At 43.9% G+C, this 26,575-nt stretch overlaps 1 protein-coding gene and 1 long non-coding RNA gene across 3 annotated transcripts; one reads left to right on the top strand and one right to left on the bottom strand.

Moving 5' to 3' along the window:
* Positions 1 to 85: 85 nt before the first annotated feature.
* chd4b (chromodomain helicase DNA binding protein 4b) lies at positions 86 to 16,987 on the bottom strand. 2 transcript variants are annotated; one of them, XM_088410040.1, is made up of 40 exons: positions 16,788 to 16,987; positions 16,446 to 16,639; positions 15,743 to 15,867; positions 14,684 to 14,932; positions 14,474 to 14,589; positions 14,029 to 14,128; positions 13,747 to 13,954; positions 13,179 to 13,294; positions 12,982 to 13,105; positions 12,729 to 12,901; positions 12,186 to 12,431; positions 11,912 to 12,115; positions 11,625 to 11,836; positions 11,137 to 11,268; positions 10,954 to 11,053; positions 10,671 to 10,862; positions 10,232 to 10,432; positions 10,007 to 10,144; positions 9,462 to 9,583; positions 9,188 to 9,361; positions 8,971 to 9,112; positions 8,638 to 8,887; positions 8,426 to 8,550; positions 7,706 to 7,798; positions 7,482 to 7,623; positions 7,220 to 7,389; positions 6,949 to 7,138; positions 6,097 to 6,183; positions 4,956 to 5,047; positions 4,758 to 4,891; positions 4,171 to 4,315; positions 3,906 to 4,062; positions 3,717 to 3,802; positions 3,431 to 3,647; positions 3,313 to 3,351; positions 2,943 to 3,107; positions 2,752 to 2,860; positions 2,180 to 2,312; positions 1,886 to 2,081; positions 86 to 1,569 (listed from the first exon to the last, which is right to left on the bottom strand). In XM_088410040.1, exons 2-40 carry the CDS (start codon positions 16,507 to 16,509, stop codon positions 1,367 to 1,369), a joined length of 5,871 nt encoding a protein of 1,956 aa, XP_088266166.1. In that variant the 5' UTR covers positions 16,510 to 16,639; positions 16,788 to 16,987; the 3' UTR covers positions 86 to 1,366. The 2 variants fall into 2 exon arrangements, with proteins under 2 accessions (XP_088266166.1, XP_088266167.1); XM_088410041.1 differs by having other exon boundaries at positions 6,961 to 7,138.
* Positions 16,988 to 22,670: 5,683 nt separating this feature from the next.
* LOC148426085 (uncharacterized) lies at positions 22,671 to 25,240 on the top strand. The gene is made up of 2 exons (XR_015865244.1): positions 22,671 to 23,252; positions 23,317 to 25,240. It is a non-coding gene; the product is annotated as an uncharacterized LOC148426085 (long non-coding RNA).
* Positions 25,241 to 26,575: the final 1,335 nt, after the last annotated feature.

The raw sequence follows: 26,575 nt of genomic DNA, 5'->3' as shown, positions 1-26,575 counted from the left end.
TGAGGTGTGACCCATTACTTTTGCCTTGACTACTTATTTTTTGGACTTGTTGAGAAAAAAAAAACAAAAAACACTTGGGGAAAAAAACAGTTGACCTTTTATTGTGGCCCATTGAAAAACAAACGCAATAAAAACAACAACGATACATGTACAGAAATTAATTTAAGTTAAAGATTGCTGCCCTGGCGCCCCCACCCCACCCCCCTTCTTACGCGTACCTTATTTTGCGGAATATACAGGAGCTTCCAGTGAGGACCTAAGGAATGTCTGGGTGCATGTTGGTACAACGTGAGCCCATCAGCAGTTCAAGTGATGTCACGGGCGTGTTTTTTGGGGGGGATGGCGATAACGACGATAACGTCAGCGCACCAAATATGGCCTGTTTCATTCACTTACAGTTTCATCATATATGTACAGTACAAAAGTGTTAGGCGAACATTTCTTTACTCGTAACTATCTATCCAGTTTCTATAGCGCAGTTGTCCTCGTTAGCATCATGCGTGAGCTGCAGCCTATTCCAATCATTTTTGGCTGAGATTGAACCTGTATAGTTTTAAGTCATGGCTAATACTATTCATTTTTGTTTGAAATCATTCAGTGACTAAGTAAACTCATTCACCACCCTTGATGGCTCTATGTGTCAAAAATGAATTTGAACTCTGCCGGTAGCGAAATTGTTATGCGCATTTACGTGCCATGAATGGAGACCCAAGACTTTTGCACAGCACTGTACATACAATTATATCTGAAAAGTTCCTTCAATTCAATGGTTCAATTCAAAAAGCGGAACTTGCATTAAACAGAAATATTGGAGAAACCTTTTGAGAAGGACAATTCCAACCTAACTTCTACATGAAGTCTTCTTGTTCAGCATGATTTCATCTAATACACATTCCTTACTTGATTTGAGCTACTGAATGAAATCAAGTTCTCAACATTTGAGGTGAGATGCACCTGTACAAACCATCGACAAACAGACGAACACATTAAGGTGAGAAAGTTACAACTTTGCAAAGGAAATCATCATTTGAATGCCACAATTTCCTACAAGGGAAATGAGCCCCCCAAAAATATCTGTTCAACTCTCCATCCGCCTCCAATAGTCCAAAGACTGCAACAGAGATCCGGGATTTCGTTTTCACATAAACGCACATGACTTTGGACAGTTCTGTCACGTTTGAGAAGATCCTTCTTGGTTACTTCCAGTTTTGGGTCGTCCTGTTACACAGCCGTTGATCCATTGGGTTCAGAGGGAAGCGGTGTGCGTGCGTGGACCGAGGACTAACCTGTCAATGCTGTACAAGGTAGTTGAAGGGGGCGCTTTGGGTATGGGGGGTCCGCTACACTGTGGTGAACAGTTCCCGCCTCAGCGCGAGACCTGCATCTGCTGCACGTTCTGCGGCTGGTTCTGGGCGCTCACTTCGGGCCCGCGGCTGGCCAGCCTGCTGAGGATGTTCCTCTCGGACATTTGCAGCCGCACGGCCACCGGCGGTATCCTGGCGATGGTCGCCGGGAGGCGCGTGACGTCCGCCTTCATGTCGCTCAGCAGCTCCTCCAGCTGTTTGAGAACTGCAAGGTGAAAAAATAGCTCAAGCTTGAATGACTTACTTTTTACATAGTGTTGTGATTGTTGGTTAGACTGACAGTTAAGTTTCTTTTTCAGGACAGTTACCGATTATTAGTAGACAAAAACGCTGATATTTGGAGCTGATATTTACACTATTGGGATGAAAAAGAAAAGATTCAACTCCTAACTTTCTTAAAATGACTTATAGCATATCTAAACAACCTTTAAGATTTGAATAATGCCATTTTTTTTCTTTTTAGACATACAACTGTAAATACTAGTGTCATAAAATGCTAAGTTTGAGAAGTCACTTTGTACCTTTATGCAGAACTGCATTGGCTGGCTTGTTTCCCGACATGGATTCCTTGCTGAGGTGCTGGTGGGACTCGGCCAGACACTCCACCTCGCTGAAGCGCGTGTTGAGCGCCATGGAGGGATGGGCCGGGTCCTCCGTCATGTTGAGGTAGGCCGCTCGGCGAAGTTGCTCCTCGATGACCAAGGCCTGCTCCAGTAACTAAGCGAGGACAATAAATGAGCCAATTAACGCCTTTGTCCAAAATACATTATTGCACGCCAATGTACAAGAATTGAGTTCCCACAATAAAAGCTCACCTTGAATCTGCGTGCCAGGAACTTGTTTTTGATCTCCAGGAAGTTGCCCCTACTCATCTCCCCCTTGAAGGGCTCGTTGAGAATGGCGAACCTGACGTCGTTCTGCACGTCCTGCCATCGAGCGTAGCCGTGTCTGAGGAACATCGCGGTCAAGCCTCTCACAACTACTTTCGGAGAATCTCGACTTGAACCCAATTTGATACATAAACTTTAATGTAATGCTTTTTCAGGCCGTGAAAGGAACGGTAAACTTTCTTCTCAAATTAATAGAAAACATGAAAAAAAAACTATTGCTAAATTTTGTTATTTTATGTATTATGTTCAGTTTTATAAGGATGGGCTTTGCCATTAGTGACACAATTTTCCATCTGAATAAAATTGCTGACTAAACTACATCTAGAGACACCGCAATAATGGAGTTCCAAAGTCTGATAAGTCAGACGCAATGAAACAGTGCACTCTGTTTTGTGTTGTTTTTCATCCAAAAAGATTGGGAGTATTTCTTTTTTTTAACAACTACAAAACTTATAATACTCAGAAGTGTTTGCTCCAAAGGTGCATATCAAGGATACTGTATGATGCCAGCGAGGAGCCAGTAGTCATGGCGACGGTGCCAAATCTCAAAGGTCTTCTTTGTGACAGTGGCTGCCCTCTCTTCATTCTGCCAGAGGGAGTGAAGCTCTGCGGGGCAGAAAGGTTATGAGGCAAAAAAATAAAATAAAAGCAGAAACATGTGCGTGCGTTTGTATGAGCGAGCCCCCACCTGTGAAGCCTCCATCTGCTATGTTGAACATGAACCTCTGCTTGCTGGCTTTCCTCTTCTCTTCACTTACATTCAACATGGACAGAGCTGCTTCTCTGGTGTTGTCTCCATTCTGAAGTCTGCTAGATTCTTCGGATTTCACCCCATCTTTGTCTTCTTGTGGATCTGCGGGAAAGTAGGTAGTGGAATAAGAATGAGATTCGGTGGCAGTAGAGTGACAAACATTGTCGGTATAAATTCAGATTTCCACACTAAGAGTAATTAAATGAGCAACGTTCGGTATTGATGTGGAACTGTATGGTATCACAATGAGAATATGTTATAGAAAAATAAAATAACTTTTGGAAAATGCATAATGTTGAATTCGCACCTTTGTCTGTGTCCACCTTGTCATCTTTAGCCTCTTCAGCTGAAACAAAAAAAGAAATTAGATTTAAAAGGCACAGCAATTAAATAAAATTAGCTGTTTAAAAAAAAAAAATCCTCACCTTTGGATCCATCCTCGCCTTCCGTTTTGCCTTCACCTTTGACTTCAGCAGGAACGGCCTTGTCCCCCTTCTCCTCTTTGTCCTTGCTTAGGTCATCTGTCTCATTGGCTTCATCCCCACCACGCGTCTCCTTCTCTTTGTCCTCCTTCCCTGAAGGATCATCATCTTTGTTCTCAGAGGCTGGCGACTTGTCGGGCTCATCCGGGATTTCAATAATCTGAGGCAAAGAAAATGATTTGAGTGAAATGATGTCAATGCCTTCAAAGTTATTAATGACGTGAATTACCTCTGGATCGTCTGTCTTTCTGGCTACTTTGGTGTCCTCGGCATCCTTCTTAATGTCTTCTTTGTCATCTGATCTTGACAGGTCCTCTGTTCATACAAAGCAGGAAAGGCATTTTTTCACAATTGCTCGATAGGCATGTCTTTTTAAAATATTCGTTAAGGCCTGAAGCTGAGCTTTTTGTGTGCGTACCTGGCACAGGTGTGTTGGGTTGCGTATCAGCAGGCGTCCCGCTTGAAGGGGTCTTGGGATCTTCACCCGCAGCCAAAGCCGCTGCCCTCTTGTTTTCCTCCAGTTCTGCCATCCAAGGCATTGACCACTGGCCGTTCACATGCTCAAACTCCTGCACCTATCAAATCAATACGTGCATCGAACGATACATTGATGTCACGACGCCCGGGAAATTGTCAATTTGACCTAAATGAGAAGATTCAAAAGAATAAGGGCAAAGTTGTACCTTTTTCCTTATGAGGGACATGACACCAATGCGTGTGAGCACATGTTGCCTGGACAGACCCTCTCGTGGGACGCCATCTGCAAAGGTCTCTGCTCCGTCTGCTCCCGGCTCACACAGGTGCCTCATAAACAAAGACACGTAAGCCCTGAGGAGAAAGAGGGAGTACATGTTAGTATACGTTAGCGAATCCAGTCTACACCATTTGTTTTTGTTTGAATTTAAAACAGGAGTGAAACCTTAACATTTAAGATATGACTTTAAGATCTATTTACTAGCTACAAGTTACCTTAGTTTTCATGCAGCTATTTTTTTAAACAAGCTGATGTCATGAACTCCCTGACCATTTTGATAGAATTTTAAATGCTGATGTGAAGGGGGGAAAAGAGATGATTAATAAACACGCTTAAAATCATTCAGCATCAGTGTTTTAATTTTTGACATCAATATGACCCCTTTTAAGTTCCAAATATATCAAGTATCTCCCTTTTTGACCCCTAATAATCGCTACCGGGTCTGGTAATTAAAAAAAAAAAAAAAAACACATCAGCCCACCCTACTGAAAAAAAGGTAATAAAATATATCCTCACTTGAATTCCTTCTCAGACTTCCCTCGAAGATCTCTGACAAGCCACTGGTTGGTGAATGCATCCTGGGGAGGCATCCCATAACGCATCACTGCATTCAGGAAAGCCTTCCTCTGCCGTGCGTTGAAGCCCAGAACCTGACCGGTCATTTGAGCCAAAGTCAGAAATCAGTCAAAAACATCTCAACAGATATGGACTCACCTCGATGTTTCCTCCGACGCGGGCCAATAGCGGCGGCAGAGGCTTGTCCCGGTCGTTCCTTAACCCTTTGCGGCTCGGTCTGCGGGCGTTTGCTGCGAAGGTACAAACACAATCAGTACATCTCATGCTAAAGAACACGCATGTCACACTGACATTAAATGCTCGTGCTAGAACCAAAGCTGTGTTTGTGTAAGATAGAGCGGTCCTGGAGGTTACACTGTAAGGGTAAAGGACTTACATACAATAACGGCACCCTTGTGCTGAAGGTGCCTCTCTCTCTCTGGCCACATCGTTACATCTATAGTTGCCATTTGGTGCACAAGCGCTTTCAGGACACTTACAACTGAAAGCAGTGTCATTTAATGCAATTTCAGTAACAATAAACTCCTTGACTCAGGAGAACAATGGTTACAGTAGATACATGATATAACAATTGGAAAGTGCACACAGTTAACGTGAACATGTAAACAAACTCAACCTGAGTACAACAAACAGTTTGTCTTTTAAACATAGGCCAAGTTGAGGTAGGTGTCTAGGGTTTTCTGCCCCTTAGTCTGCGCATTCGTTGCCACCTTCTCTTCCAGCTGTTTGCTCTCGCGTTTTACATCTTGTCTTGCATTTGTACTCTCAAAGCAGGTGATACATGAACAACTTCCGCTCCTTTCTGAGCTTAAATCGTAGCAGTCGTAGCTTGCCTCGGAATTGGTACGCACATCTGCAGGGTGGGGAGGGGGCGGTTGTGAAGCTTGTTAGTAAGGGAGAGATCGGCAATCTAATCAGACAATTTGTTTTAGTGTGTTAAGATGGATAGGTGGAAACTTAAATTAGCAACAGTAGAACCGCGAAGGTCTTAAAAATGGAAAGAAAGAAATTGCCTCTACAATAGTTCTCCTTTCTGCAGCTATCAGCAAACCTAACAATGCTTTCTAATGCCGTGGCAGGAGCAGCACATTAATTTCTATTTAAGTGTTTGTCTTGATGTTATTTATGAAGGAATAGTATTTATAATTTTAAGTAATTGTTTGACCTAAGAGGTGGCACTGTGCTTTGATAATTCTACAGAGAAGAGAACGGACAGATGAGCCCTGCAGCGCCAAAGCCAACACACAACTCAGAAGAGCTGCGATGAGTTCAGGTGTACCTTCAGAGCGCTCGTCAAAGTCCTCGTCACCTTCTTCCGACGCCACTGAGTAATCGGACTGGTTGTCGGATTGATCCTCTTGCCAGTCTGATTGAGAGAGGGCGAAAGGAAAGATCTTCCTTAATTCTTGGTCTGAATCTATTTATTAGTCGAGATGAAAATGCACTACAGTTTTTAATATTACACTTTTAATTATGTAAAGCATTGAGTTACCTAATGCATGAAATGCACAATAATAATTAAAGATGCCTTGGCTTAAAAATGATGAAAACGTGCATTGTTTTAGCAAGGTATATTTTGCCAAGCTTTTTTAACTTTAGCTTTTTAAACAAACAGCTGATTCTTAATTCAAATAGAACATGTTAAATCATTATTAAAAGACAAATGTCCAACTATATACAATCTAAAAAAAATAAACTACACTTTTCATGCAACGTATATGGAAAATCATTTGAGCATTCAATTGGTATCGTGTATCCAGCTTATTGTCCATGTACAAGTTCTTCGTACTCACCAATAAAACAATTCAGCATAAGGATAGGTCAGCTACTAAACATGTACAGTATTTGTATTTCTAGTGAAGCACTTGATGTCAACTAGTAGACTTTCACATCACTAGTTGTAGCACATAGTAAGGATTTGTCTCACAATGCTACAAATACACTGAACTGTCTTATTAGTGCATAGGCCTTAAGCTGGATATTAAGAATATGTAATAAATGCTTAAATGACTTCCCATGATTGCACTCACGGTGCAATACGAATACAAACAACACAAACACAAATGACACCACCAGCACAGCACAGCACAGCACAGCACAGAAAGAGGTTGCAATTTATATGTTTCTGTACCCTGTCTTATACCTCGGTCCTCCTGAGACCCATCATTGTAGTTAACTGGCTTTCTAGTTCTTTTGCCTTTGCCCAGATTGCGGGCAAGGTCTTCTTGCTGCTGCTCATAGTGATGACGAAGCAGCTTCTCCCAGTAGTCAGGGTCAACGCTTTCCTCCTGTTTGATCACTTCCCGCTCCACTTCCTCCTCCTGAAAGGAAACAGTGATCAACATTGCCTAAACACCCCACCGTCACCTTTCGTTCGCTTCTCACACTGACGTAATATTTACCTCATCATCTTCATCTTTGACCACATACTGGGCAACTTTGAAGGAGCTGAGGTATTCGTTCATGCTCTGAATCTCAGTGTCATCTGTGGCGTCCTGGTTCCGGTCCAGCAAACGATCAATGGCTTGGTCATCGTAGTGGATCACGCTGCTGTCGTCCTCTTTGTTGTCCCCTTAGCACAGGACAAACGAGAAGATTAAGTATAAATCACACTCACCATATTACTACAATAGGTAGAGATGCAAGACTAAAAAGAGTGTCAACCTTCTCCAGCCTCATCCTTAAACAACTCCTCGGTTCCGAATTTGAGGATATCATCGAGTTCCTGCTTGGACATGGAACCAGTCTTGGAGCCGAGGCCGGGTCGCACAACCAAGTGGGTGAGCATCATTTTTTTCTTTGCAACCTGATAAAATGGGAGAAAATGAGCAATACAGAAGTACTGCGCAGTAATAAGGATTTTTTTTCCCCCTTCCATTTTACTTCACCTGCGTGATCCTCTCCTCCACGGATGCTTTGGTCACGAAGCGATAGATCATCACCTTCCTGTTCTGGCCAATTCGATGAGCTCTGCTGAACGCCTGCAGCACACGCACACATCAGTTCAAACCCTTCTCAAACGACAACTTCTTTTATTTTGACCTCCATGGGAACCTCAAAGGACAAATTATTATTGATTTTTCCATTATTTCCTCTGGGAGAAATTCTGTAACAAATTGTTTGAGCTTGGTCAGTATATAACTAATCTTATTCTCCTTTCAGTATCCAGCAACGGCATGATCCACTTGCAACAGGTAAAAGCCCACAAGATGGAAAGGCTACATTATTATAGAGAGTTTAACTTAGGAGGAAAAATACTTTAATAAGTACATATTGTACGCCTATTTTAACCACAAATTGTGTATGTAGAACCACCTATAGCTAATGTAATATTCATGTAGGAGCCTTTGTAGTTTTTAGAATATATTTCTTTGATCTTCAGGTCTTATAATCCGTTGATGTCAGAGCATTTTATTACTTACTGTACTTTTTCTTGTCTTATTTTGACCTGCTTTGTGCGTTTCCTTATTGAAAGTGAAGTCATTTATTTATGTATTTGGTTGCATAACTCTAAAGAATCAACTGCCTCTTGTGATCAAACGTTAGTACAAAAAGAGCTAAACAGTTTAATTAACTCACTGTATAAATATTGGGTGAGGGGGGCATACCTGAATGTCATTGTGAGGATTCCAGTCTGAGTCATAGATGATAACAGTGTCTGCGGATGCAAGATTGATGCCCAAACCTCCAGCTCGTGTTGAGAGGAGGAAAGCAAACTGGGGAGCACCTGGAGCTATTTGAAGAAAGGCCGACACGGAACTTTAAAATATATCGATGGCCCTATTTGAGTAGTCAATAATGCGAGGAATAAAATAATCACCATTAAAGCGATCAATGGCCTCCTGCCGCATGTTGCCGGTAACCCCGCCGTCAATCCGCTCGTATTTGTAGCCTTCGTTTTCCAGGAAATCTTCCAGCAGGTCAAGCATTTTGGTCATCTGGGAGAAAACCAGCACTCTGTGACCTCCTTCCTTCAGCTTCTTCATCATCTTGTGCAGGAGCATAAGCTTTCCAGATGCCTTGGTCAGAGCCAAGCCCTCATACATGCCGTTTGGAAGTTTTGGAGCCTCCTGCCATGAGAAAGGACAAAAAAGAATAATGATATATGCATGTTCCAGGCAGTCATTTAAAAAGAAAAAAACATGGGGCGTACAGTAGCAGCAGCAGGAAATAGGTATGGATGATTGCAGCACTTTTTCAGATCCATCACCACATTGAGTAGCGAAACTTGGTTTCCTCCCCCGCGGGTGTTCAAGGCTTCGAAATTCCGTGTTAAGATAAACTTGTAGTACTTCCTAGATGAAAAACAAATACGTTAATAAAATAGCTTCCTGATAGTAGTCCAGATGACTTCAAAACATAAGACTGACTTCTGCATGGGGCTAAGCTCCACTCTGACAATGAGCTCAGTCTTGGATGGCATGTGCTTGAAGACATCAGCCTTCAGCCTCCTGAGCATGTGCGGTCCCAGCATGTCGTGCAGCTTCTTGATTTGGTCCTCTTTGGCTATGTCGGCAAATTCCTCCAAGAACCCTTCCAAATTGCTGTGAAGGATGCAGGAGGAAAACAAGGTTGAGCGAAATGAGGGCACGCGTGGGTGTCGACGCCACTCATGCGGCACACTCATGCTGGGGGTGTACTGACTTGAATCTCTCTGGAGTCAGAAAGTTAAGCAAGTGGAAGAGCTCCTCCAGGTTGTTCTGAAGAGGGGTGCCAGTCAGCAGCAGTTTGTGCTGCAGTGGATAGTTGTTCAATACTCTGAAGAACTGACGGCGGGGAAAGAATTAATCAGTAACTACAACAAATGCGCTAGCAAAGGTAATGATTTTCATTTCAAGCGTTACAATGTGAAAACAAATTAACGCAACCAAAAGTAACAATATTTTTTTCTGAGCAAAGGACAATAAGATTAATTTATGGCAGATTTGAGTAACTAAGACGCCTCGTTGATAACTCCTTTTTTTATTCTATGTGGAAGTGAGGGGTGAGCAGTTACACAGAAAAGAGAAGAAAAGGGAGCAAGATGAAAGCCATTGTGGAAACAGATGTCTTGTTCATTCCCAAAACAAAAAGGGGGGAAAAAAATATGCCAGCGGGTACGAGTTAGCCCAAGGACAACATTGAGTCCATTTTAATGCCCAGCTTTATATCGAATTAATAAATAAACGAGGAAAACAGTGTGTTCTCACCTTGGACTGGTTGTTTTTCAGCCTGTGAGCCTCGTCCACCACCAGACAAGCCCATTCAATGGAGCCCAGAACAGCCTGGTCGATGGTTATCAGCTCATAAGATGTCAGCAGGACATGAAACTTAACAGTTGAGTCTTTCTGCAGAGCGGACATAACAGAACTTTTAGGGCCGCGGGCCACAGCGAACGGTTTCATTTCGATGACGATACACTGTTATTTTGTCACCTTCATCTTGGAGGCCTTTTTCCCACCGCGGATGGCATTCCCTTCAAAGGAGAACTCGTTCTCTCGTATGACGGCCCTGCTGTCTTTGTCACCCACATATGTGACCACGTACATGTCTGGGGCCCACATCTCAAATTCTCTCTCCCAGTTGATGATGGTGGACAGAGGGGCACTAACCAGGAAGGGACCTTTGGAGTGACCCTGACAGAGGGGAAAAAGCTGTGTCAAAATTTAAAATTCAACTTGCAAGTAAATGTCTTGCCCTGCCTTTAGGATAAAGCTCCTGACTTTGAGCTGCTCCCCTTTGATGGGCAATGTTGCTATACGTCACATGTCTGATACCCCCAACTGACACTGATTGCCAGAGGAGAGCTGACTGGACAAAATAAAACTCATATCCTAACTATATTGGAGAATGGTGCATCTTTTCTCCACTCACCTCCTTGTAAAGAGAGTAGAGGAAAACCGCGGTCTGGACAGTCTTGCCTAAGCCCATTTCATCCGCGAGGATGGTGTCAGTGGCCTGAGCCCAAGAAAACCTGAGCCAGTTCAAGCCCTCCAGCTGGTAAGGGTGAAGAGTGCCCCCAGTGCTGTCCAGGTAGTCGGGCTGCCGGTCAAACTTGATGGTTGGCTGCAAGAAGAAAAAGAAACAACGATGAATGCCACTAACTAGACATTTGAGTAGTTTCAAACATAAAAATAAGAAATGCCGGAATACTCACGTCTACCACTGGGTTAGCAGGTGGACGCTCCGTCTTCTTAATTTTCACGGGCTTCTTCAGCTTCTTACCAGGTCTGCCCTCATCACCAATCATCAACTCTCTAGTTTATTTGAAAAAGAAAAAATGTTCAAGTTAAATGGCACTCACGTCTATGAAATAGAAAACTCATGAGCTTCAGCACACCTGTGATTCCAGTAAGTCTGCTTGTAAAGGTCAAACTCTGGGATGTCCATGTCTTCGCTTTCCCATGTTGACTGGTCGTAGGCCAAATCTCGCCATTTAATCAGGTAGTGCACGTTGCCCTTTCTGTCAACACTGAAATGGAAAGATGAGACCATCTGTAGGCTCGTTAAAGTGACAAAGACTTCAGATAAACAAATAGCTCGGTGGAGTTCACTATTTTTTGGGGGCTGTGATATTTCATCCTATAAGAGTGGTTTTCTTCTGTAAAGTCAGTGCATGACATTGTGAGAAATTTAGACAGCATCTCCTTTGGGAACTCTTTTTTTTATACCGTTTCATACTTTAATGTTCTTTTAAACGCTTGATCTTGCTTTCTTTCAAATAGAAAGTTGCAACAATAAAGCTAAAACAATAATATAGTGTCCAATAAATCAACCTTTGCTTTCACTGCTATTTCAAAAGTTAATTCAATGCCCCAAGATGTTTACCTGTGGTTGAGGATGCGATGTATCATCAGCCACTCCATTTTGACTCCATAGCGGTAGAACTCCCCCTCCATATGGACAAAAAGCGGATCCTTGTTCTTCCGCTTGGTGCTCTTGTCATCATCGCCCTCGCCGCCAAAGTCCACAGGCGGCGGCTCATCCATGTCGGTTTTCCTCTGGTAGTTGCGAAACATCACCTGGCAGTTGAGCTCCAACTGGTGACCACAGGTAGTGAAGTTAGAATGCGTGGCATTTGAGGAACAACAAGAATCGCTGGGTTAAGCATGTACCTGTAGCTCCAGCACCCATGAGCAGTGCCAGTAGGACATATTGCACCATTTGACAAAGAACTCTCTCTCCCTGCGGCCGACCAAGGGTGGGGGGTCAGGAGCATCAGCGGGCAGGTCAGCAGGCCGAGGGACGGGCGTGGGGGCAGGCAGCTCTCCCCAACGCCAAGTTATAACTTTCTGAACTTTACCCTTCATTGGCGGACACTATCGAGACGAGGACAGAAAGTCAGCGTTGCTCTTGTGCTTTCTAATCACAAGACACCTTAGTGGCTACCTTGCAGCGGGGGCAGATCCACTCGCCGTTGGGAATCTCTGGGAGGGGTGGGTTGAGACAGTGGATGTGATAGGACGAGGGGCAAGTGTCGCAGCAGAGAAGCTCTCCTCCGTCCTTGCACACCCTGCAGTATTCGATGTGGTGGTCGTCCTCTTCCTCTGCACCATCGTCCTGCCTGTCGTCATCGTCGTCCACTTCGGCGTCGGAGAGGTCCTCCCTGGCCTCCCACTGGATGCCCTCTTTTTCCTGATATCGCCATCAAAGGCAGAGGTGGGGATTCGGGTTAGTATACATTGGGAACTTTCATTATAGTTAGTTTATACTATGTGTGTTTTTTCTTTTTCATAGTTTTAACTAGCTCAGGGCAGGTTTTAACCTTTGTGGGGTGTTTTCCCCCAAAAATGCTTAGTTTTAGATGAGTTATTGTAAGTTTTAGCATTGGACATGGCATGCGAAAAGACTATTACAGGTTCATTTTAATGACATCAAACACATCTTGTTTGCTTGTCAAAAATCGGCATCAAGACAGCCGTTTGTACTCACGCAGTGCGGGCAGCTCCATTTGCCCTCGGGTGCCTTCTCCATGTCAGGGTCCAAGCACACCATGTGATAAGCCCTGGGGCAGGTGTCGCACAGGATGATCTCGCCTCCCTGCTGGCACACCTCACAGTAGTCCTGGTGATCTGTCTCATAGCCGTCGCCGTCCTCAGTCTCCACTGGGAAAGGAAGCGAGCGGACATGTGAGCTAGCATTCGGAGTCATGAACAAAAAGAAAGAAAATTGTTTCACACGGAACCTTTCTTCTTTTTCTTGGCGCTCTTGGACTTCTTCTTGTTGCGGCTGCTGCGATTGGAGCCCTCGGACACTGAGAAGTTGCTTTCGTCAAAGTCGCTGTCCACATCTGGCTCGTCCTCGTCGCTCTGATTGAGAGTGCAGCCACACGTTCGAAAACTGACAATGGCAAAAAGGCAGAGCAAAAAAAAAAAATCTTACAGAGGAGCGCTTCCTCTTGTTGTTCAGGCCTCCCAGTTTGATCTTTAGCGGAGCCACCTTCTTGGGTTTGGGCTTTGGTGGAACTTTAGGCTTGGACTTTTTACGAGCATTTGGACCTGAGAGTGAAATAAAGAAAGTCATTATTGAATGAACCTCTCCTTATGCATTATATAAAAATTAGAGATAGACAGATATGATATATATGATAGATATACATTTCTTTTTAATACATCTTTAAGCATATCTTAATTTAACAACTTTTCAGGTTTGCATATTTATTTGTTTTGTTTCTTCATTTTGAACTTTTTTGACAACATATTTGTTTTCTCCCAGAGTCATCAACATGTCAAAAAACTCAAATGATTTGCTGAACTGTAAATTCTTATGAACTTGACTGAAAATTTAAAAAAATAGTTCCCGGAAGTTAATACAGGAGTAAGTGATTTACAATCAGCCATCAGTCGATACCGATATTTGTCAAAACGCCAAATAGATGCATATAATCGGTCTATCCCTAATTCATACATGTACAGAGGGAATAAGTGAAAGATTCCTTCGTGTAAGTTACCTTTGCCTTCTTTGGTTTTCGCCTTGCGGAGAGGTGGTGGCGGCGCAGCTACCGCTGGGGCAGCGGGTGGTGTCTGAGCAGCGGGGGCAGAGGCGTCAGGGGGTGCAGTACCGCCGTCGGCCACTTTGTCCGTCCCGCCCACCACCATGTTTTCCACCGCTGCAGCCACGTTGGCGGCTGCCAAAGCTGCATTGGCGGACGAGGAGCCCTGCAAAGGAGGCACCCAGTCAGGATTGAGGAAAGCTTAATTCTCTCATCATCTTAATGGATTCGACGTCATACCTTATGGGGGTTGTTTGTGCTAAACTCTCTCCATTTGGCCATCATTAAAGTCATCATCTTGGACACGGCGATTTTGGGGTTCTTAGCTGCAATCAAGGGCCTGAAAAGAACAACAAATGTCAACTAGTTTTCCAGGGCATCAATTTATCAAAGGAGTTTATAAGCCGTTTCTACTAATGACAATTAGAGATGGAACAAGGCGATTTTTGATGAATTGGCTTGTTAAAAAAAAAAAAAAAAAAAACAGACTGCCAATAATAGATTGATTTCTAACTGTTAACTTAAGGAGCCATTTTATATAAATGTTCAGCTTTTGGGGTATTGAGAAGAGCAGGCCTCGAGGAGCGGGTTTGGACATGCCTGCTGTATACTGTCCAATATAATACTATGAGCCAACATTGACCAACACAAAAAAATAACAGGTCAAACTGCAAAGTTTTCCCACCTGACAAACTGACTGAAGGCCTTGTAGTTGGTGAGAGAGTTGTAGTCTTCCTGGGTAAAGACATGGTCGATGTCTTTCATGCCCCAGGCCTCCAGCATCTGGGAGGAGCTTTTCGGCTGAGGTAGCGGGAGCACACGAAAGAAAGGCATGAATCTCAGTGGGAGTTCACGCGCCGTTACGGCCCCCGCCGTGTGAAAATTCCTGCTTTACCTGGCAATCCTCATCGTCATCTTCGTCGTCGTCCGGCTCCGGATCTTTGCGTTTGCTTTTGGACGGGCCTCCTTTCTCCGAAGATGCAGTGGATTTCTTCTTGTCTTTGGTGGAGCTGGAGCGTTTCTTCTTTTTCCTCCCCGGGGCATAATCGCTTCCGTCACTGTCCGAGTGCAGGCCTCCTTCATCCGGGTCCCTGTCTGCTCCCTCCCCTCCGAACTGGTGCTCGGGAGAGCTCAGTGGCAACTCCTGTTTGTGATGAAACGGCGTTGAAATTACATGATCAAGTGTTGTCACAACAACTACATCATGCTTAGTGAGGGATGGCTGCCCTAATTTTAAAAATGGAGCGGACTAAGAAATAAAGAAAACTTGCCATTACTCCTCATTTCATAAAATTCCTCAACATTGTCCATTGATTTGTAATCACATCTTAAATTTGCTACTTACTGTACTTCTACATGTACAAGTCAAGGCCCCCCCCACTCATTTTCAAGCCCCATATCAGAGGGGGTTGACTTGTGACCACATAACTCAAAACAGACCAATATATTCCTCATATCTGTGTTTGAATAACATTCATTCAAATGACACTATATACCGTACCTCCAATTTGATATAGTATGCATCCGTTATAGAATGTTTGCACATGATATGGCAAAAAGCACTTTTGTCAAGCGCTGCCTGTCTCTTTGTTGTCAACAACGAGGCTGCACTAAGCTTCCATCCTCCAATACATCTGATTCCAAATAATTAGGATCATTATCAGGCTTCTGCTCAGTTTGCTGATGATCATTTGAATCAGATGTGATGGGAGAAAGAAACAAAAAAGAGAGAAGGGTAGCGCCCCTCAAGGACTGAATTTTGGACACCTCTGGTCTAGAATGACTGAAAAAAGCAAAAAGTATTTTGTGGCCATTTCACCAAGTTCAATTCAATAGTTCGTAAACACGGTCCTCAAGTACTTCCTTCTGTCAAATCAAGTACTTCCTTCTGTCAAACGTGGGAGCGTTTAAGGGCGAGTGTGTGCACGTTGAAATCAAGTGACATAAAACTCACCTCTCTTATGGCTCTCTGTCTCTTGTTGCTTCTACTCTCCCTGTTGCTTTTCTTGGCTTTCTTCTTCTTCTTGGACTTGGGGGCCTCTTCCACATCTGACATGACGTCCTCGGCTTCGTTGTCATCTGGAGGTGACACTCAAAATGCTTGGCACTCTTTTTCATTCACACGTTTATCGTCTATTTGGAGGAAGTATGTGTGTGTGGTGTATGTGTTGGGGGGGGGGGTCTAGCGCAGGCGCACGCCACTGCAGACTCGAGAGTGGAAGAAGAGGAAGGAGAGGGGAGGGGAGGAGAGGGGAGGGGAGGGGAGGGGAGGGGAGGAGAGGGGAGGGGAGGGGAGGGGAGGGGAGGAGGGGGTGGGGGCGCGTGCACAGAGTGGCGTGCACACACAAATCCGCGTGCACGCCTATCGTGTGGCACGAAACACTAGTGTTGAACAACTTGTGGGATTTTCTTCAATTTATGGGGGGCACAACTTTGACAGTACCCCCCCTCGGCGAAAGCGCGCGTCAAAATTGTAAATAAGGAAAAGGAGGGGGGGACACCTGCACGTGAAGTTAGCTTAAGTAACCTATCGCGACCGACGCCAAGCTAGTACGGGCTAGCGTTAGCCTCGCTTTGAAAGCACCCCCCCCCCCCCTCCTCCCCCCCCAACACACCCCCGGTCAAAAACAGGAACGGCGGAGGTGGTTAGACCTTACCGTGGAGTAGAGAGTGCTCCTCAGCGGCCCCGAAGTCGTCCCTGTCATCGTCGCTGCCTGACATGTCTCCAGTGTCCCCCCCCACCTCCTCGCTCGAATTAATCCCTCGTTAAAGCTCTCGCTCTTCAGTCGCTCGGCGAGGGAGGAGGGAAAAATGACGTGGGACTGCCGGAGAGTGGACCGAGATGGGTGTACTGTCCGAGGGGGAGGGGGGAGGGCGAAAATGCAATGTTTACAATATCAAACAAGTTTGCTAATTGATAAAGACAAAACACTTGACACGAGCAAGTTGGAACACGGCAATGGAAAGTTGGAAGCCGAAAAAAAGGCCTTCCTTGATACCTTGGAAACTTGCTCCGGCGTGCGTGTGCGGTCCCAGGTCGAAGTGAAGCTCTCTCTTCCGCGCGTATTCGCACAACTCGGCTCGTTTTAGTATCAATTTAGCGTTCATTCATTCGGGGTGGCGAAACAAAAACCCGAAAACACCGTCCACTGTCCTCTCCCCCCAGCCTCAGAGCTTAGCTAACATCCTCGCGAGCACACAAAGGGGGCCAGACATCCCATAATAATCCCCCCCTCCCCTCCCACACGCGCGCAGGACTCTGCATGGTTACCTCGCAACCGACAGACCATAATACTCACACCCCACCCCCACCCTTTCCGCATGCACGCGCGTTCACTCGCACGCATTCACGCGCACGTTACCACTCCAAGACATGCATGCTCAGGCCCTCGGAGCCACCTCGTTGTTATGGCGACCCCCCCCTCCTTCCGCCCATGCGTGCTTCGCCAGACCATAATACTCAGAACGAGCTACATCCCATAATATACTACACCTTCAAACGACAAGGAAATGGGAGAGTGAACATGGTCTCTGGAGGTAGGCCGAACCCCACTGGTGACAGCCCATAATAGTCGCTGAACGAGCGTCAACTTGGGGTGACCAATAAAATAATTAGTGTTTTGTGTAAAAGGGGTGTCCACCTGCGTGTCTACTTGTGATCAGTTTGAGTTTGTCCCAGGGGCAACAAGGTCAGCTCTAAAACACACACGCTGCCTTCAAAGTCCACTCAAAGTGCGGGAAAGCCCATCGCCGCTGCGTATTAACTTCTTCCCAGGGTTTGAGGAAGCCTAAACTGGAAAAATCTGTGTGGTTCCCATTTTCTTCACATATGTGCTCATTTAGGATCATTCTTATCTAGTTTTCCCCTTCCCACACCTATACTGAAACATATTTTATAAAGTTGAAGCGTCAGCGTGTCGCTGGCCTTTTCCCCCCAAAATTATTTTGTCACGCTTTACTGTGAAACTGACACATTAAACGAAAGAGAATCAAACAAAACACAATTTTAACACCACAAGATTCAAACAAATTTTATTTCATGAACAAAAGTCTGCTAGCTTAAGGCTAGCATTTAACGCAGGCTAGCGAACTTCTGCTATCTGGGAATGATGTTGACTTTACAAATAATTGGGGACTGCACTGAAGGTACACAACTCTAAATTCCAACATGTCTGTAAAAGCCTCATGAAAAATGTTCAGCAAAAATGTGCCTATAGCTGAGGCCTGACCGTACAGAAAAAAATAGTGGAGCAGTAGCGCTACATCATATCAAAACGACATTTGTTTTTCTGACAAGTTGTGTATGAGTGAATGTGCCGTCAGCTTTTTAATAGAATTATTTTCTCTGTTCTGTGATTTTACTGATGATGATGCGATTTTGATTATTTCGCCCTTGTATCGCGTTCAATTGAATAGTTGAAAATGTGAATTGCAGTAATATAATGTTTGGATCCAATCACTTAATATTTTGCTCCCCTAAAGGGCAACATTTTCCATTGAATAGTCACTGATGAGAGGGCAAGAGGTGGATGGTAAACGTCTCAAGATGATGTAGCGAAAGGGCTTGACTGTGATTGGGAGTGGTGGAAGTTAGCAGCTAATCAGTCGCTAACATATGATACAGAAAGCATTCGGCTGATATATGTTTGCGATATTTATTTAGAAGAGTGCATTTTTATCTCTCTCAAATTACAGTGACCCTATGCTAATGTTCATGCTTTCCATAACCTTTGTTGTAACTGTTGCCCTTGCTAACATGGCGGCCAGGTCAGCATGTCTGTTAGCCTATCCTATGCTACAGAGATGCTAAGTAATGCCTATGGTTTCCATTATCTGTAGTGTGACAGTCGCCCCTGCTAACATGGCCACGACTTATGTCAATGTATTGTCTTTGATGGGAAAGTTGCCCCTGGCAAAATGGCTGCCAGGTCAGCACATCTGTTAGCCAGCTCTATGCTACACCGATGCAAGGTAATGCCCATGCATTCCAACATCTGTGTTGGAACTGTGCCCCTGATAACATGGCTGCTACGTATGTCCATTATTGCCTTTGATGTGAATGTTGCCCCTACCATCATGGCCACCAGGTCGCCACGTCCGTTAGCCTGCTCTGTGCGACTGTTACAACTGTACAAAAGGGCGTTTGGAGGCAACTTCACTTTTTTCTGTGCGTTAAAGGAGAAGTCACCCACATGTAGATTTCTTTACATCTTCTATGTAGTTTATTTATGATTTTCTGATTAATATTGCATTCATGGAATAGAAATTGAGCGGCAAAATTTAGCTTTTTAATTCATATTCCACAAAAGCAATATTAATCACAATGTAATGTTTACACTAGTTGGGGTATTATTATTGTTATTGTTAAATCGAAGATCTACTGGAGGTGAAACCTGAATGTGTGTTGATGAAATAGGTGAGTTTGCTAGCGGATCTTAGCTTGTTTACCCTCCCTGTTGTTACCACGAGGCCTGATATGGCGGCCATTTTTTTTCTTCCACACCCACAAGAATGTTGATAAACTGTTAGTAAACAGTGTCCGCAAACTGAGGTTCCACCGTAATTAGCGTTTTTTGTCAGGTTTTTCCCATCATCCGGTAGGAGTGCGCGCACTTGGCCTAGCAACAAAGGCCACGTGCAACTCTCCGTCCGCCTCCCCCTGGCATCTCAGCCGTCTTCCTTCGCTTCTCACGCACGAGCCCCCCAACCCCCCTCCGCCACTGTGCACTTTTCCCTGCCTAACAACACGGCCGCCATCCCATAATATTCATACCCCGCCACACGGCTCTTTGTCGGCGGGAGCGCGCTCGCGCGCGACGCAGTGATCTTATGATGCGTAGGTAGCAGGTGAAGGTGACATGCGCGAGAGGGGGGGGGGGGGGGTGAAAATGGGGGGGGGGGGGGGGGCTGTTCGTGTTGGTATATTAAAACGATTATCACTGTAACAGAAACGAACGGAGGCGTCGGTGGTCAGGCTGCCTCGTACTTGCTAGCCCTGGTGTCAATTTGTTGTCCCGCGAGGTCGCTACGGACTGCTTGACTTCCTTTTACTTTGTGTTTGTTTATGCAATTGAACTTCATTTTTCTCGTAAACACCGCAAAACGAAATTGTATGTTCGCGGTCATTAAGGAAATCGACATTAATGTTGAATGTAATCTGTTGTCCTTTTTGTGCAAGTTAAATTTCCCACGGCAGGAAGTGATGGCTCGCTGCTAGCTTTGACTGGTTAATGCAAATGAGAGAGAAAAAAGCTAGCTTTGACCACTGAGCTAATCAACTTTTCCAATCATTTTTCACTTTTCTGACCCTGGTTTGGTATTCATTTGGCCTGAAGTTTAGATTCAAGGTTTCACATAGCAGCAGTTCCCAAATGAAGGGATGAGTAAGAAAAGAGCTGATTTAATTTGACCTAATTAATGGTTTTTAATGCAGTGACAGGAACAGTACATGCCCTTTTCAAATTAAGAGCAAATTAATTGGAACAAGAAGCAATTTATTTGCCAAATTGTGTTTTAACAAGTCTTTTGCAAAGACTGTGTGTCTTAATGCCAAGACAGGGAAAGCGCTTTCTTCTTTTCAAATTAAGAGCAAATTAGTTGGAACAAGAAACGATTGTTTTCTGAATTGTGTTATGACAAGTCCATTGCAAAGACTGTATCTCTTAATGCCAAGACAGGAAAAGTGCTTTTTTCTTTTCAAATGAAGAGAAAATTAATTGCAACAAGAAAAAGTGTATTGCTAAATTGTGTTGTGAAGATCCCTTTGCAAAAAAATGTATACCTTAATGCAGTGGCAGGACCAGTACATTTTCTTTTCGAATTAAGAGCAAATTAATTGCAACAAGAATCAATTTATTCCAAATTGTTTTACCCTATTTGCTTCGACAGCAAAGTAAGAATTGAATTGCGCAGAACCTGTTTCTATGCAGTGCACATAAAAATAAACACTTTGACCTTTGACCTTGATCTTACCGCCTGCGGCTTACAGTCCAGCGCAGGCTAAAATACTGCAGGAATGATGTGTAAGAAAAAAAAAAAGAGGGATCAAGTTATTTACGAGCGGAGAGCGAAGGAAGGGGACGAACATAACGGAGGCGCCGGACGTGACAGCGGGCCGCTCATCACCATGGCGTTGCCGTGGGCGACTGCGGAAGAAGACGTCATCGGGAGAAAGCGGGGAGGGGGGGGGGGCACACAAAGGAGGAATATGACACGACGGGGGGGGGAGGAGAAAAAAGAGGGGGCGGAAGACTCAGGAAGCGGGTGTCACGGGGTTCGCGGCGAGGACGGGCGCGGCGACGTCGGCGAATGTTTGATGGCGGCGGCGCACCCGACTGATTCAAGCAAATGAGCCCCGACCCCCCCGGCTCGTAAATAAGGCCCGGCGAGCCCTTTTGGCTTTGTTGGCTGGTCTACGCTTGATAAATCCATAAAATCCCGGGATTTAAACCGCCTATGTCAGAAGAAAGCAAATACTGATGGTTTATCATTGGTGAGCGTTTGGGGTCAGCAAGGCCGCCGCCGCCGCCGCCGCCGCTGGAAAAACCATCCCAAGCTTTGATTTGCAACCCGAATTCTAATATTTGTTCCATTAGATTGTAGCCGTTTATTTCGGGACCTTTAGACTCGGTAATACTGGCCAAGTATTTTAACAACGGGACTTTAACCAATCAGATTCGCAATCCGGCCTCCCGGGCTCCAGAGAGACGGCCCTTGATGATGTCGGCGTTTTCCTGCACCCTGATTGGTGGGCCAGAACAAAATTGCATCCCTGGCATTTGAACAGGGGGGTGTAGACTTTTTATATTCACCCTACTGTGTATAGATGGGCAGAAAGACTGCTAGCTCCGTAGACTTTTTAAATTTATATATTTAAAAAAAAAAGGTAAAAAATCCTTGTCTATTATATTTGTGTGTTTATTTAAGTGTTAGCAGAACGATGGGAAATGGCTTGCACTGAATGAGTAAATTATTAGCAAAACAGGTCACTTAAAAAATAAAGTAATATGTAAGTAATAGATTACTAATGAAGCAGTAATATTTACTATTGAAGGACAACTTAACTCATTCGATGCCAGGGACGTATTTTCACGGTTTTTAAAGAGTCCGGACATTCAATCCCAGATACTTAAGTGTCTGGAAATGAATGTCCTCAATGTACTTAAGTATCAATTTAATACTTAAGTATCAGCGATGTCCAGACTCTTAAAAGACGTGAAAATACGTCCCCGGCATTGAATGAGTTAATATGAAATGCAGTGGCTCAGGTATCAGTATCAGGATGATTTTGGACTTATTTTTTTAATGTCCTCAATGTACTTAAGTATCAATTTAATACTTAAGTATCCGGGATGTCCAGACTCTTAAAAGACGTGAAAATACGTCCCTGGCATTGAATGAGTTAATATAAAATGCAGTGGCTCAGGTATCAGTATCAGAATGATTTTGGCCTTATTTTTTTAGGTGTCGAGTACTTCTAGAGGCGGCCGACACCAACGACTGACACTCTCGGAAAACAACACGTGACCGAGTAAATCTTCTTTGACATTTTGACAAATATTTACAATGGCCTTTTTTTTTTTGATGGCCTGTAAATCAATTTTAAAATGTATTTTAAAAGCCATCAGTGGGCACTTCAAACCCTAGTTTCAGAGGATTTTAGATTTAAAATATTCTGGACCTTTTGCTCTGAATGCAAATGTTTTTTCATTAAATGCATGCTGAAAGAAATAGAAGTCAAGTTGGAGAGTTTTTTTTTAATTATTATTATTGCACCAATATCTTCCCTTTTACTGAAAATATTGGGTCAAAATGTTGAAAAAAATACATCTATATAACTGTAAAGATGTATTTGGTGTAGAGCAGTGGTTTTCAAAGTGGGCGGTACCGCCCCTCGGGGGGTGGTGTGAACTTTCAGGGGGGCGCTGACGAATAAACAGGCGAATGGGGGGCGTTGAAATAGTGAAGGGGGGCGATTGAGCAATTACATTGAAATGTGACGTTGGTGTTTGTAGAAAGACCGGAAAAATTGATTGTCTGTAATAAAAAGTCGACAAAAAACAAGCTTTATTGAAACAAGAAACGTTGTCTGCTCGAGCGCTCACGAGCAGCGCGCATATACCGTATATCACTAACTGTCGCGAGTTTATCGTCGATGCAGGCGACTGGGGAAACCACCACCATCCAGTCAGCCGCAGAGGAGCACACAATAGCGCGCCGGCAACGCTTAACCACAGACGTATGCGCACAGCGACCGGCTTAATGCATCAGCTATCAATTTTTATGATTCGAGGTGAACTGCGCATTGGTCTATTTAAAGAAACGAAATTAGCGAATAATATCTGAGGCGCCTGTCTTCTATTTATTTAAGCTTCTCTCCAGATGCAAGTCAGTTTTTATAGCTGCCAGAAAGCAACTATACGTGCGCGATTTTCTCATCATCACGACAGAAATCATTTTAGACGGTAAGCTCAATGCTATCTAAAAACGAAATTTTTTGGCTCTAAAAACAGTTTGCATTTTTTTCAGGGATAACCATGGCAGCTTCAGGAACATCGAAAAAGAAGTGCAGGCAATACTCTGTAGAGTACTTGAAGTATGGATTTATACAATCACCGACCAATCCGCAACAACCCATGTGCTTGGTTTGTGAGAAAAACTTTTCAAATGAAGCAATGAAGCCGTCTAGGCTCCTCGAACATTTACAGAAGATTCATCCCAATAAATCCGGTAAAACATTGGCGTTCTTTCAAACTCTTCGAGATCAATTTCTGAAGCGAAAAACAATGAATATGTTTATTTCCTCATCGAAAAATTCAGATGACGGTCTGAAGGCTTCTTACAACATTTCTTTGCTGATAGCGAAAGCCGGCAAGTCCCACACTATCGGAGAAGACTTGATTCTGCCTGCAGTTAAAGAGGTTATTAAAACAGTTTTGCACAAATCTCCTGAACAAATCATAAAATCGATTCCTCTCAGTGACAACTCAGTTCAACGAAGAGTGGACAAAATGGCTGAAAACGTCGAAGAGACTCTCTGTAAGATGTTGATGACAACTGAGTTTAGTTTGCAATTGGACGAATCCACTCTTCCGGGAAATCAATCACTACTTCTTGCATATGTACGCTTCATCAAGGATGGATCTTTGTGTCACGAATTATTGTTTGCACGTCTCCTGGAAACAGATACCAAAGGAGAATCACTGTACCGAGCTGTGGAGGACTATTTCCAGGGAAAAAGCATTCCACTTATAAACATCATCTCATGTGCTACAGATGGCGCCCCGTCCATGGTTGGTCGCCACCGTGGATTTCTAAGTTATTTGAAGAAAGCTGTTCCGGAAGTCCTCACAGTTCACTGTGTGATCCATCGACAACACTTAGTGGCAAAGAATTTGAGTGAGAAGCTAAATAAATCCTTATCTATTGTGATTACTGCAGTCAACAAAATCAAAGCAAATGCTCTCAATTCTCGACTGTTCCATCAGCTGTGTATTGAAAATGACGAAGATTTTCAATGCCTGCTTCTCCATACAGAAGTTAGGTGGTTGTCAAAAGGTAACTGTTTAAAAAGGTTTTACACACTGTTTAACAGTGTTCTGGATTTTTTTCAAGAACCCAATCCTGAGCTTTACGACAAACTGAAATCGAGTAAGACAGATATTGCTTACCTCACTGAAATGTTTTACAAATTCAATGAAGTGAATTTGCAGCTGCAAGGTGATGAGACTTCGTTAATCAAAGCCAAGTCCGTCCTCTCAGCATTCCTCTCAAAATTACAGCTCTACAGCAGAAACCTTGGACGACGCGAATTCCGTCAGTTTCCTTGTTTGTCTAACTTGGAGAAGGAAACGGGAGTGAAGGACGATGACATTGCCGTGTACTGCGCTCATTTAGCAGAACTCTACAGAGATATGTCAGTCAGATTTAACGACATATTTTCTCTTGAAATCCCTGATTGGGTGATCGATCCGTTCACTGAACCCAGCACAGAAGTGCCAACCCATCTAGAAGAGGAACTTGTAAGTTTGCAAAATGATGAGGATCTGAAACCAAAGTTCAAAACCTCTTACCAAGCCTTTTGGATGCAAACAGCGATCCCAAAACGCTATCCAACCCTATGGAAAGCCATCAAGTTGTTTTTCATTGCTTTTCCGACTTCCTACCTGGTTGAAAGGGGGTTCAGCGCTGTGACAAGGCTCCTCACCAAACAAAGAAACAAACTTAACATCACAGAGCGCGGTGATCTGAGACTGCTCCTGACAAACCTTCATCCTGATGTTGACAGTCTGATTGCAATGCACCAAACCCACCCATCTCATTAGGCAGGACAGTTGTTAATGGTTACTCGTTCAGTTTTACAATTTATTTCAAGTTCAGTTCAAGGTGTTGTAATTGAAGAATAAATGATAACCTTTTTTGTTTATTAAAATTGTTTTTTTTAGTCTTCAAACTGTTTGTGATTGATGAATCAACCAATTCTTGAGACATTTAGCAATATAGTCGTTCTAGCGTTCGTTGGAAAGGGGTAAAGAGGGGGCGTTGGCATTTTGGCCCGGCGGTGAAGGGGGCGGTGGCCAAAAAAGTTTGAAAATCACTGGTGTAGAGGATAAACCTCTACAAAAAATGGTGTTTTGTTCATTAAAACAGTTTTTGGATTTATTTGATAAAATTGCACTTTCTTTTCTAAAACTTTGCAAAATTGGAGCATAATAAAGCATATCAAAATTTCAAAAAGGGTGTCACCAATTTTAATTGTAAAAAATACGTTCACAACTGAAATGCATAGGCACAAAAATGAAGAATTACGTTATTTTTCCGTCCCCCAAAAATGAAAACTCTCGGTTTATGCGTTGTATAAAATGCCCCGGACTATAAGGCGCACTGTCAGCTTTGGAAAAAAATTCCAAGGCTTTTCGGTGCGCCTTATAACGCGCAAAATACGATCCTTGAATAAATCTGATCCCGTTTCGAACTTGTACCACCAGAAAAAATTTAGAAAAAATAAGATAAAAATAAAACACAAAATTCCACAAAAACGCAGACTGCCCATCCCCCTCTTAAAAAAAAAAAGGAAAAAGTATCCACCCAAAATATGTAAAAGACAAGCCGAAAAAGCATTTGAAATCCCCGAGGGCTTCACGGCCGAGGAGAAGTAATTTTGCGAGTCACATGGCTAAATAGCGTTGTCAAGCGTTGCTTTACGGCCCCTTCCCCGCGGCCAATGTAAATGGAGCGGCGTCGCACGGGCCGCCTGTGTCCCTCCCTGTGCCCTCTTTTTCCCTGCTATCCGCCCTGATTTATTTGCCTCAGTTCCAATATTTGTCGGCACTGTGTTTTCCTCCCCTTGTCTAAATGTCACCCCTTCTTCCAAGACAATATAGGGGAGCGGGAGAGAGGGAGGGGCGGGGGGCGGCGCTGAAGGGGGGGGGGGGGAGCATAACGAGGCGGGAAGGTGGGGACGCGGGGAAACTCGTAAAAAGAGCGACAAAGTTTGGGAAAATTAAACATTCGCTAAGCTGCGCTCCAACGCGCCGCTACTGTATGGGGAGGAAGCGCCGGTGCCGTGTCATTGTTTGGACGGACTGGCTTATGTACTCCAAAGGTTCATAAATAAAAACAGAAATGAATACAGCTTGCAGCTAAAGCAAATAGTTTGGGGTAGAATATAAATAATATAAAATATCCGACACAAGTTTAAAAAAAAAAAAATTCCAGCATGATATTTTGAGGGTAATAATCATTGTTTTTCATTTGTATTCAAATTAAGAGCAAATTGATTGGAACA

This window comes from Hippichthys cyanospilos, chromosome 3 (assembly GCF_059441005.1).
Source record: "Hippichthys cyanospilos isolate Australia breed blue-spotted pipefish chromosome 3, RoL_Hcya_1.0, whole genome shotgun sequence".
In the NCBI taxonomy this organism is placed as follows: domain Eukaryota; kingdom Metazoa; phylum Chordata; class Actinopteri; order Syngnathiformes; family Syngnathidae; genus Hippichthys; species Hippichthys cyanospilos.
The sequence above is the reverse complement of the archived record's forward strand: the minus strand, read 5'-3'. Positions and strand labels throughout refer to the sequence as shown.

What these genes read in the sequence shown, in the direction of transcription:
- chd4b (XM_088410040.1), bottom strand. Translation starts at nt 16,509, where the DNA reads ATGTCAGGCAGCGACGATGACAGGGACGACTTCGGGGCCGCTGAGGAG. An exon ending in CTGACTCCAGAGAGATTCAA is followed by an intron (nt 9,362 to 9,461) that starts GTCAGTACACCC and finishes CATCCTTCACAG; the next exon opens with CAATTTGGAAGGGTTCTTGG. An exon ending in TGTCCCTCATAAGGAAAAAG is followed by an intron (nt 4,063 to 4,170) that starts GTACAACTTTGC and finishes TTGATTTGATAG; the next exon opens with GTGCAGGAGTTTGAGCATGT.